General features: G+C 38.9%; 1 protein-coding gene across 1 annotated transcript; it reads right to left on the minus strand.

The window, feature by feature from the left end:
• Nucleotides 1-1,286: 1,286 nt before the first annotated feature.
• On the minus strand, nt 1,287-11,376 carry BET1 (Bet1 golgi vesicular membrane trafficking protein). Its single transcript, XM_025872903.2, has 4 exons — nt 10,974-11,376; nt 7,078-7,202; nt 3,937-3,993; nt 1,287-2,458 (listed from the first exon to the last, which is right to left on the minus strand). The coding sequence occupies exons 1-4, from the start codon at nt 10,990-10,992 to the stop codon at nt 2,303-2,305; spliced, it is 357 nt and encodes a 118-aa protein (XP_025728688.1). The 5' UTR covers nt 10,993-11,376; the 3' UTR covers nt 1,287-2,302.
• Between the last annotated feature and the right edge of the window lie 785 nt (nt 11,377-12,161).

Raw genomic sequence — 12,161 nt, forward strand, 5'->3', positions numbered from 1 at the left:
CTGGACAGTGCAGTGATGAGAATCATGTTTATATCACCCCAAGCCCCTTTCCCTGAAATCCCCATCCCCTTGATAATATCCAATATTGAAAAAAAAATTTTTTTTTAATTCGTTTGGAAGAGAGACACAGAGACAGAGAGAGCACAAGCAGGGGGAGAGGGAGAAGCAGGCTCCCAGCTCAGTGGGCTCCCAGCCTGACGTGGGGCTCCATCCCAGGACCTAGAGATTATGAACTGAGCCGAAGGCAGATGTTTAACCATCTGAGCTACCCAGGCACCCCTGAAATAGTGTTTTAGTACTTTACCAAGATTGTCATCTAACAGCTAAACCTTAACCTTGAAATCCATCCTTCACTTGCCATCACTGGTTTTCCCAAGGCTTTGATCTCATTTACTTGCACTGTTGATTCTCTTCTGTTCCCATCTTCCAATCATTTTTTCTTTGGCCTTCTGCTCTTCCTTTTGCAATTTTAATTATTGACAAGTCTTCCCGAGCTCTGATGTCACGTAATTGGCACAGAACACACAGTTAAGTAATTCTTGAAAACTGAATCAGTCTCTAATTGAGAGGCATATCTGCTTGGAAGTCACAGCATCACCTCAAAACCTGAAACCACCATATTGTCTTGCTCTTAAAATAAGTCACTTTTCTGATGTGTGTGTTAAGGATAGGGAGAACTAACATTTATTGAGTGATGGTGTGTCACGTATTTTCAGTAACTTATCTACCTCTGACAACAATCCTATGAAATACGTGATTTAATGAAGAAACAGGCCCAAAAACATTGAGCAAGGGAAGGAACAGAGATCTGAACTCAGGTCATCTAACTCAAATCAGTCTCTCACATCACGTCACAAGACCTTGGGCCTGTTTCTTTGGTTTTTTTTTTTTTTTTTTTTTGGAGGGGGGCAGGGCTGTTTCTTATATGTGAAGTCACTTAACCCTTCTCAGTTCTGGTGTTTCTGTCAAATAGAGGCCCAAGTGATGACAAACAAAGCCAAAGACAGGACCTAAACTATTAGGTAATTAAGGATGAGCAAAAAAGGATTGCACACTCAGCAGAATCAAAGGTAAGAGACTTTCAACTAAAAATATAGGGAATTAAAGAGATTTTTGAATTTGCAGTCACGATTTATCAAAATAATAATTTGTTTGAATCAAATTCTAAAATAATATAAATATATTATCTTTTCCGGATTTTGTTTGGGACCTGGTTTCAGGACCATTTCTCAGGTTCTATGTTAAAAAAAGAGACAGAGACTTGAACAAAGAGGCAACAAAGACAATATATTTCATTAAAAATTTTATTTTTAGAACCCATAGTGGGCAAATTCCAAACAGTAGTAATACAGGGTATTTAAGAACATCTTAATATTTCTTTCTGTCCATCTTTGTTTTTCTTTCCATAAACAAATAGACTGGATTAAAGCAACAACACTCTTAACCCCAAGTTCAATGCCTGAGTACTTTCAATATCTATTTTGAACACATAATAAAGCAGAGGCAGTTAATTTTATTTCCATTCAGAGCTTAGCAATTACTTTAGCTTCACATCATTCTGTCACAAATGATAACCAAATGGCCTACCTAAGTAGCTAAAAATCATTGAACTATTGTAAGCCAAGTCAATGGTCTGTATAAAATTAATATAAAACAATAACTAGACTGGTACACATTTGTTTTGGGCCCTACAAGAACTGTGCCAAAATAAAAAGCTTCAGTAAAAGATGAGGTCATTGGGCAGAGGGGAAAGAGGAGTCATGTCATCAAAATTTTTGAGGAAAACTGTAGGTAAAAGGAAATCAGCCTAAGCGATTTTAACCAAAGAGAGGAGGAAAGGGCAGTACATTATCAGGGCTGATGACAATTAGGGAAAATACATACACCATTCCCTCACAAACTTGTTCACTACCTCAAGAGTTCAGCATCAGGCTCTCCAGGGATTCTGTTATTCTCCCACTAAGTTTCTTCACATGGAACATAAGCCTACATTTATGCTAACAGCAGAGTATTAGATGGCTATTTAATCTGACAGCGAACAACAGGAAAAAAAATTGTTAGGGCCAGAGTGACTTCAGGCCATCTCAATACCCCTGAAAATAGGGGCAAAAAATGTATCATTAAGCAACAGTATTCAAAGAGCACTGTGTTATCTAATGTGATTTATAAAACAAATAAAATCCAGTAATCCTCAATGGAAAAAATCATTAACACTTGAAAATTTGGAATGTTTTGCTGCTGATTTTTTACCAACGTGGCACTCCAAACAGTTAAGCTGGAACAAATTCCAAACTCACTTGCATCACCTCAGTTTAATAATCCAATAAATGACGAAAAAGACAAATAATGAAAACAGCATCATATAGCACAGCAGCTTTGTTTGGCTCCCTCTAGATAAAATCTTCAGTTTTCCCATAGTTTTACCTAGAAATCCAGTTGTAGAATCAAATTGTGAATCCTGTGAGAAGAGGAAAACAAAATAGTTAGATTCTAATATTCGACATATGCACATTTAAGTAATTGAATATACTGTTATTAGAATAATACATTTTTAATGTTTAATCAATTCAGGAGCCTGTCTGTAACTTGTATAATCAAGTCTGATTACTCCGTGCAAAACAGAGTAATTCTCTCAATGAATAAAAAGCTCTTTCATTATCCAATAAACATTTCTTTCAGCACCAGAGTAATTCAAAATCCCAAACTATTTGGGTCTTTTCCCAATCATGTGAATTAAAAAAACCTTAACAATAAAGGTATGTAGTTTGTCTATTATCATACAGGTGTTTTCTGTTTTTGTTGGGCCACTGCTCTCCCAGGTCAAATGGTTGGTGCTTTCCGTAATTCGGTACAATAATTCATCCAAAATTTAATATGGTTAGCAGTTAAATGTACTTTAAAGATCCTTTTATTTAGACAGCTGACCTCGAAGTACAGTAGAGTCTATTAAAAGTTAAGAGAATATCATGGTTAAGACTACAAATATGGATGGGGAAAACTACCATATTAAGTCCTTAAGATGAGAGGACTAGGTGTGGATTAGAAATACTGCACTTTCATAGAAATCTCAATATCCTAAGATGTAAAGGCCCCAGCATAATGACAGCCTTTGCACAGCTCAGGTTCTATGGACTTCAAGCACTTTAGATCTATAGTTCTTCACCAGGGTTATGTATCACAATGACCTGGGACACTTTCTTTTTTCACAATACATATGTATAGGTCCTTCCCCCTGAAATTCTTTATCAGTATATTTAGATCGGGAACCAGGCATAAATATTTTCAGAAAGTTCCCCCGGTGATTCTAATGTACAACCGCCATACGAACGTTGCTTTCAATGCCATATTCATTTTTGAGTAATACAATTTTAAAAGCAAGTGGAGAAACTAGGGAAGGTCCAGAGAAGTGACATCCAAAATAAACATTCCTGGATGGAAATAGGCTCTACAAGAAAAGGTATATGTTGCTGAGCTCACTGAGACTTGAGATAAAAGGCTCTGGGATGTTACTATGTTCAAATCTTATTGATTTGTTCAGAAGTGATCCTTAGGAAATCAAGCAAAAGAAATGGGCTCACATTAAGTGAGCATTCACCTGGTTGGATATGAAGTGCTTTTTGATTACGTGGTAGTCTGTATCCATTGAGATCTCCAAGAACACTCAAAACAGTCATTTGTCCTGAGTCTTTAACAGTGTTTCTAAATACCAGATGAAAGATACAATGGCTTCTACCTCATCCTCCCACTTGTGTTAGGCAAGATGAAAAGTGGGAAAATAAACAAACATTAATTATTTCAAAGCAATGAGATACAAAGGGGCAGGAATTCAGGACTTATAATCTCTAATTTCAAAATGGATAAAAGTTAAAATGATTAACAGACTAAAATTGAGAATATTAGATCAAATTTATTCAATTTAAAGTCAGAACCACTTACCATTTCAGCTAATAATTTATTTTGATGTTTAACCTCATGGCCTATTTCAATGGAAAGCTATTCAAAAAAAAAAGCACATACATTATTACTCATATAAAGGTATTTAAGTGTCATAAAGTAAAAATAATACCACTCTAAGCATACTCATTTTCTCAAATAAAACTCTCTTCTAAAAATATAAAATACATATACTTTCTTCTGATATTTTTTCCACTGATGTTAAAGGAAAACAAATTTAGAATTTCTACTCCTTCCCAACTATGGATATTGTCTCCCTGCTCTTCATTTTGATTTCATCTTAATACTCAATTCCATCTTTTAATTTTGGTACATACTTCTCTCTGAATCTCAGCCTTGCATGCTTTTTTCTTCCTCTCTTAAATTTATACAACATCATTTATCTGTATATTTTCTTCTTTACTTTTTTTTTAAGATTTTATTTATTTATTTGAGATAGACCAGGGGCAGGGGAGCAAAGGGAGAGGGAGAAGCAGGCTCCCCGCTGAGCAGGGAGCCTGAAGACGTGGGTCTCGATCCCAGCACCCTGGGATCATGACCTGAGCCGAAGGCAGACACTTAACCGACTGAGCCACCCAGGAGCCCCCCTCTTTATGTTGAAAAAGATATCTACAAGTACCCATTTTACCAATTCAAATCTACATTAAGTATTTAATATTTTTTTAATGAAGTGGGACATTACTTTGAATATATGCCTAAACTGGTTACTTATTTAGATTCTAAAGGTATTTTTCTTTAAAATATGATAGTAAGGGTGCCTGGGTGGCTCAGTCGGTTAAGCATCTGCCTTCGGCTGAGGTCATAATCCCAGGGTCCTAGAATTGAGCCCCATGTCAGGCTCTCTGCTCAGAGGTGAGCCTGCTTCCCTCTCCCTCTGCCTGCCGCTCCCCCTGCTTGTGCATGCACACATACACTCTCCCTCTGTCAAATAAATAAATAAAAATCTTTAAATAAAAAGAAAAGAAAATATGATAATAAACTGGAAAAAAATTGACAGGTTATTGTTACCTCCATCCTGAGCTATACAGAAAGAGGCTGAGCCTAAAAGAAATGCTATTTATGTGGTTATGGCTGCTATTCAGACCAAAACCTATTTAATACTTTATATGACAAATTCATCAAAGGCTTTACTTCCAAGATATTTGGATAAATTACAAGCAACAAATGAAAATCTTGGCAAACCACTGCAAATATTGTTCTCAACTTATCTTGTGGTGGAAAGTATATGGGGTGATACTGACACAAAACTGTACTAGAATTCTACAGATGAGAACGTGAGCTTTTTACCCAAATTTAACAATTCAGAGATAATAAAGCAACTATAAAGCTAAGTAGCCCAAATCCCCTAACTACTTTCTACAAGTGTCATTCATGCCATGGAAAAATTTCCAGGAGAAAAAAAACCTTTCTTCTAACAAGAAGCCTAAATTATCAACGTTGGAGTTTAAAAAACAAAAAACGAAGAACATTTCATTCTTAATTCCCTCTAAATGTTGATTTTCTAAATTGTAACATTATACAGTATTACTTAGTTCACTGATCAACTCCTTTTGATTTAATATGACTTCGAAAACAATACTCGTTCTGAATGTAATAGTCTCCAGGCTGAATACAATTCTATTTTCCAAAGACTAATGAAATACCAATTAAGTTTTGGCAACATGAGCTTCTCCTGAATGCTCTATTAGTGTATAGCATGTTTAATGTAATATAGAATCAATCACATATGCTGTTAAAATCACCTTTTTGTAATTCCTTTATTTAATACATATTAAGCTCAATACTACCAACAAGGAATTATGCTTAGGGGCTGTGTAAAAGATAAAAATAAATACAGTAGAAAACCCTACATTCTGGTAAATTTCTTTTACATACAAATAATTCCAATGCAGATCCCTATGCGATACATGCTAGAGAAATGGTACAAATGGTCTTATGTTCACATGGAAAAAAAGTTACTTTTGATGTGATAATCAGGTAAAGCTTTCAAGAAGGAAGGAGTGCAGTGAAGTGGAGCCTCTACTATGGGCAAGCCTTCAGTGCATGTAAGGAGGGAGAGGACACTGCTAAGGCAAAGGGACAGCAGGATCAAAGATACGGGAGTACAAGCAGACAGCCAGCGAACACACACCAGAGACTAATTTGTCTGGCAGAAAACATATACACGTTTCCAGAAGTGAGGAGCATAAGGTCTGAAAAGCTGTGGACAACCTGTGAAGGACTTATCTGGTCAAGCTAGAGTGTGAATATCATTCTTACATCATGGGAAGACACTGGAGACTTCTGGGAGCATATGATGCAATTTAAAAAACACTCCAAAAATATGGCTGTGGAGACAGTTTGTAGCTCAGAACAGAATGTGCAAAAAACGAGGAGCAAACAGGTTAAGGGGCTCCCTCAGTAGTTCACCTAAGAAAACCAGGGGATAGCATCCGAAATAGACAAGTAGAAACGGGGGCGCCTGGGTGGCTCAGTCGTTGAGCATCTGCCTTCGGCTCAGGTCATGATCCCAGAGTCCTGGGATCGAGCCCCACGTCGGACTCCCAGCTCCGCGGGAAGCCTGCTTCTCCCTCTCCCGCTCCCCTTGCTTGTGTTCCCTCTCTCCTGCCTCTCTCTCTCTCTGTCAAATAAATAAATAAATAAATCTTTAAAAAAAAAAAAAAGAAAGAAAGAAAAGTAGAGACAGAAAGAAAGAAGCACAAAACTCAGTGACTGACATGAGGTACAAAGGTAGAAAATGAAACACTGAGATGTGTAGCTCAGAATACAAGAAGAAGAAAAGTCAGGAAAAGAGCTGCTTGGGGCAGAAGATGGACTGCTCTGAGACATTACTACAGACAACATACAGTAGACAACATACAGTACTATAGATTTACCCACAAAAAAACAGTGGAAGTTTAAAAAAAATAAATGTACCATATGTTTTGATTGGTCCCATTTTCTAATCTTCTACTCAAATCATGTTTAAATTTTGAGTGCATTTTGACCTTGCTGAACAAGACACACCTTGCATAACTGAATTCCTTAGTATGATGCCAATAACATACACAGTTTATAAGTATATAATACGTATGTACATAAATACATAAATTTGACAGTATGTAACATCTGTTAAATACTTACAGATTTTATAGCAGTTACTTTGCTTCTCAGACTTTCAGTGAGTCTCTCGTTTTCTTCTTCACAGGCACTATAGCCACTGTTAGCATAGCCATAGTTCCCATAGTTGCCAGGAGGTGCTCCTTCACCTGCAAGGATCAGAGTCACAGTATAGTTGTAGCAAAAACAAGCCACTTTTGAAACCTTGATAGGAAAGAACCAAAAAAGACCCCTGGAGGGCGTTGCAGACCACGTATGTCTGTAACATTCACACTTCAAAGGAATTTTTAAAAATTAGTAACCAAATAGAGATCAGAACAATTCTTTCTAATGCCCTCTTTTACGCAAAGAATGTTCATTTTTATACTTGTTGATTGCTTACTGATTGCCCACAAGACACTAAAATAGGCACCGATATACAAGGATATTCAGGATACATTCCCTGTTCCATAGAAGTACAAATTTTTAAAAAAGGATCTAAAAGTAGTAGCGTCGACTATCCATTGAAGAAGCCTGGCTATGAAGGAAAAGAGAGAAAGGATAAACATAGCAGGAGGGAGCTCATGGCAAAGGGGGGTCCTTTACCGGCATCTCTTTCTTTTAAATAGAAGAGAGCTGGAATAACTTTCGGAGAACATTAGCTAAGAGTTAAGAGGGACATGCATTCATTCAACAAATATTTCAGAAACTCCTATGTGCCACATCCATTTTTCTTTCTAGGTACTACGGTTGGGAGCTTATCTTCTAGGGAACTGCACTGAGAATACATAGTCCCAGCTACTGCCTCATAAAGTACTTGGTATTCATCAGGCAATCAAACAGGTGGAGTGAGCCTTGGAGAGTTAATCTGTATATAAATGTGCTAGAGGACTGAGACAGGAAAGCAGAGTTGAGGGCGTTGTTTAACCACTTTTTTAAAAAAAACAATTGATACCATCAATTTTCTCAGTAAAGGAAGAGATGGAGACTGTCTTTAAGGAAGCGTATCATTTGGAAAAAGCAGTAAAGAGAATAATGGAGGAAAATGACTAGGACTACATGGGCCCTAGGAGGATAAAATGATCCTGGCTGAGGCAACATACTGTGGTGGTGTCAGTCCTCCTGGATGTGTGATTTTTCTGCAGAAGTGCTCATCAGCCAAGTCAGCGTGTGAGAATCTGGATGGTTGGATTGATCAGGAGTTTGATCAAGAGGTTTACAGCGATGGGGCTGAAGAAAAGAGCCCCAAGAGACTGAGATCGCTTGCCCAGAGAAGGTGAATATATGGAATGTGGGGACTGCACTGGACAGGGATGGAAGCAGTTTCAATGGAGAAATGAGGGAAAGGAATGATACAGGGACTAGGTCTCTGTAAACTCAAAAGAGTAGACGAAGCAACAGGGACAGTGAAAGATGGAAGGACAGGAAGTAGCAGTCAGTGCTGGCAGTTGAAGGATGGTTGAGGTGTAAATAGGAAGCTCTTTCAAGACCTGGCACAAACCTCACTTTCTCTTAAAGGCAAAACTCCCTCTGAATTCTTACAGCTCTTACTGTACACAACAATAATATCACACTCTAGATGATACTATAAGGGCAGAAACTAAATTTGTTTCACTCCTGGCTGTATATCCCCCACAGTGTACACACACAAACACACACAAAGTAAGGCACACTCAATAAATACTGGTAAATGAATTAATAAATAGAATCTGACTTCACTGTTATTCAACTTTGAATGTGCCTGCCTTTGCCAGGAATGGAATCATAAACTTCTTTGAGGGCAGAGACAGTGTCTCACACTTCTTCTATATCCCCTGTACCTAATGACTATATACAGCAGACACTTACACAATTCCCACCACTACAAAATGTTAAACAAGTATGTTCCGGGAGTTGCATTCCTCAAATTTTCCCTCAATTGCTGATACACTATCCATAAAACTCCACAAATATAGTATGAAAAGTTGTAGGAAAGCTAGTGAATGCCAAAGATCATCCTTAGTCTTTATCCATTTAGACAAATGCTACTTCTTTAGGATAGTTTCTATCAATAACTGAGCCAAGTCATTTAGAGATTCATGGGAAGTGTGCCACATGAACATCTATCAGCTTATTTGTCCCAAGTTTAAAATTCCAGGTCAATACAATCTGATACTTAAAAAAAAAAAATCCAGAATAAAAAAAAATCACATTACACCAATGTAAATGATAGCAACAGACACTTAAGCAAGCATCTTTCCACTCAACTACAAGGGAGCTTCCGGGGGGAGGGGGGGCAAGGAGCAGGGAAGGAGGCTCTATCCTAGAGATTCTAGTATAATTAGTCTGGACTCCAGTCCAGGTATCAGTGCCTTAAAAGCTTTCCAGGTGATTCTAATGTACAGTCAGGGCTGAGAACCACAGCTTCTCAAGTCCCTTTTCTGCAATTTATCATGGCACACTGCTGCACCAAAAACATTCAAGGGAGCCAAAGGACCTATTGATGAGATCTAAACTCCTTGGCCTGGCACTCATAGTATCTCCTCAGTGGGGTTCTGCTTCCATGTCTCCTACTTCAGTCACACTGGCTTAATAATAATCCCTTATACACACCATTCCTAATTCTAGTCCTACAACTTTTCGGGGGTACGAGGAGGGGTAGGGAAGTCTTGCTTCCAACTTGCCTCTCTCACCTTCCATTAATCAAGCTCTGGTTCGAGTTCTTATGTCTCTACAAAGTAAGCAGTGCTCTATCTCTGAAATCCCTGAGACACTAGCTGTATAACTTATTTGCTATTTGTATGTGCAACTATCACCTTGTACTATGTTCCTACTCACCAACTAGACTGGAAGCTATGCGAGCACAAACAGGGCCACAATCAACTGTATACCTAGAGCTAACTTTAAGTACACAATAAATGTTTGTTATCATTAATAATGATAAAAAGAAAAAAAATTTAGGTATATAAAATTAAACTGCTCAATATTATTTTTTTCTCTACAATTTACTTGGCCAAGTATTCATAAAAGCTATATTTTTCAAAAGCTCTTTCTCATACTACAATTTTTAAATCAATGAGTAAGTCTAAAGTTACTGGCAACTTTCACCAACTTTAAATACCTGACACTTCTGAAAAACTTTTTTATTCCTTTTTCCATTTAATTGTAACCATTGAAAAAGGTAACATTACCTTTTTTCAAATATCCCACATATTTTCTCAGGTATGCTGTACGCTGATTTAGCAGGGTTTTTTTTTTTTTCTTTTTCTTCTTCAAAAGTCTCTTAATAGAGAACTTCAAAACCCAGAAAGTGCTGTTTTATTAGCTGTATGTTATAATGGCCCCTTCAAAGTCCTTGTGCTTGGTGAACCTGTTTCCCAAGTTTTCACAGTGGAACAAGACTCAGATAAAAAGTGTTCTGGGTTTAAGGGCCTTTGACCCCGATGTTACATACTATGGCCTTTAACAATAACGACAGGTACATTTACCTTTGCAATTCACTGTTACCAGATTAATATGATTGCTTTTAGTATGCTTCGCATGCAACATTCATTCTTCAAAATCTGCTTCTGAAAAAACTAACATCCAGGACGAGTGGAGTACGAGACACCGAAGCCAGACTTGGGGAAACTCAGGTTTCGTAATCACTCTCTGACAGTCGACAACACTAAAAAACTTGGCAGTTCAGTTGGCACCTGTACATACCCCACCCCCATTCCTCCACTACTCTCTATAAACCTACCATTCAAACTTGGGGCTGAACCAAACTAAAGGAAACCCCTAAGATCTGGTACAAATGGTGTGTTTCTACTTGGTTCCGCCTCCAAAGACCCCTCCATACATCCTGCTTTCTGGCCCAGATTCCAGTGACATAAGATTGGTCCGATTTCCTTCCGCGTCCCCGCGCCCAGCACGGCCGGTTCTGGGGGCCCCCGAACTTCGAACCTCAGCCCTCTTCTTACCCAGGCCTGCACGCCTCATCCTGCCAGAGGAGGGAAGAAAAAAGCAGATGGAGGGGTGGGTAGGAAGGGGCCGGGATCCCCCGGACGGCGTCTTCAGTACCAGGGCCCAGAGAAACACCAACTTCTTTCCCCAAAGCGCCACGACATCACTGGACTCTAAACATCGCGCCGGCTGATGGCGTCACCCAGACACTTATTGCTGCCTTGCGAGGCGGCTTGAATGGCATTCTGGTAAATGTAGTTCACCGTCGACGCAGGTAGTGAGGCAGGGGCGTGGCGTGAACGCGGCTCCCGGAGAGGGCGGGGCTTCCGCAGAGGGGCGGGTGCTGTAGGGGCTCGGACTCAGGGTCTTTGGACCTTGGGTCTTCGCTGCTGGGCCTGCTGGATCTTACTCTCAGTTTGTCGTCCCCCCACCCCCGAGTTTAACCCCGTAGGTCTGTCCTTCTCAGACTTTGAAAGGTTGGTTGACTCATCTTTCCTGAATCCTCCTCTTACTTCCTCTGACATCTAGAGTCAATTCAGGGAAAGTCCAGGAAAACTTTATCCAAGTTTCTGATCTCACACATAAGTAATCTGAGACCCACAGAACGGAAGGAAGAGGGTAAGAAATTTGTGCTGGGTCACCCAGTTGAGAAAACCAGGTCCCGTGGATTAAGACTCATGCGCGGAATGAGGCCGTCAATAGAAGGAACAGGGTGTCCTGAGGCACTAAAAAAATTAGTTTCCTGTTGCTGGATTGGTTGCATTTCTAGAAATAACCAGGCAGGGCTATTAGCTGTTAAGGACGAAGGACCCCTAAACTCTCTCTCACTTAGACCTTTTTTAATGTACACAAAGAATATGGAAATGCTATTTACACATGGTAATGTGCCAGTGTAAGGGTTTAAAAGCCTCTTGGCAAGGGTGGGACGGTAGGGGAATCCGAGTTAGTCCTAGAATATCATTTTATCTCACGGGATTATCGTAAGGATTAAATGAAATAACAGTTTTTTGTTTTTTTTTTTAAATCTAATACACAGTAGATGCTTAAAAACCACTGGGTGTTTGTGGTTTTGTTGTTGCTGCTGTATGGCAGTGGAATAATCTCCATACTAGAGATTTCTGAGAGTGCAATCTCTGATAATTTTAGTGGTTCCCTCATAGTTTCCCAATAGGAACATTGGCTATAGTGGTGGCACATAAATCTGT

Source organism: Callorhinus ursinus, unplaced genomic scaffold, assembly GCF_003265705.2.
Source record: "Callorhinus ursinus isolate GAN/ISIS: 27379988/994484 unplaced genomic scaffold, GSC_fseal_2.0 scaffold12, whole genome shotgun sequence".
NCBI lineage: Eukaryota > Metazoa > Chordata > Mammalia > Carnivora > Otariidae > Callorhinus > Callorhinus ursinus.

What these genes read in the sequence shown, in the direction of transcription:
- BET1 (XM_025872903.2), bottom strand. An exon ending in AAGTAACTGCTATAAAATCT is followed by an intron (nt 3,994 to 7,077) that starts GTAAGTATTTAA and finishes TTTTTTGAATAG; the next exon opens with CTTTCCATTGAAATAGGCCA. An exon ending in ATAAATTATTAGCTGAAATG is followed by an intron (nt 2,459 to 3,936) that starts GTAAGTGGTTCT and finishes CTCTTCTCACAG; the next exon opens with GATTCACAATTTGATTCTAC.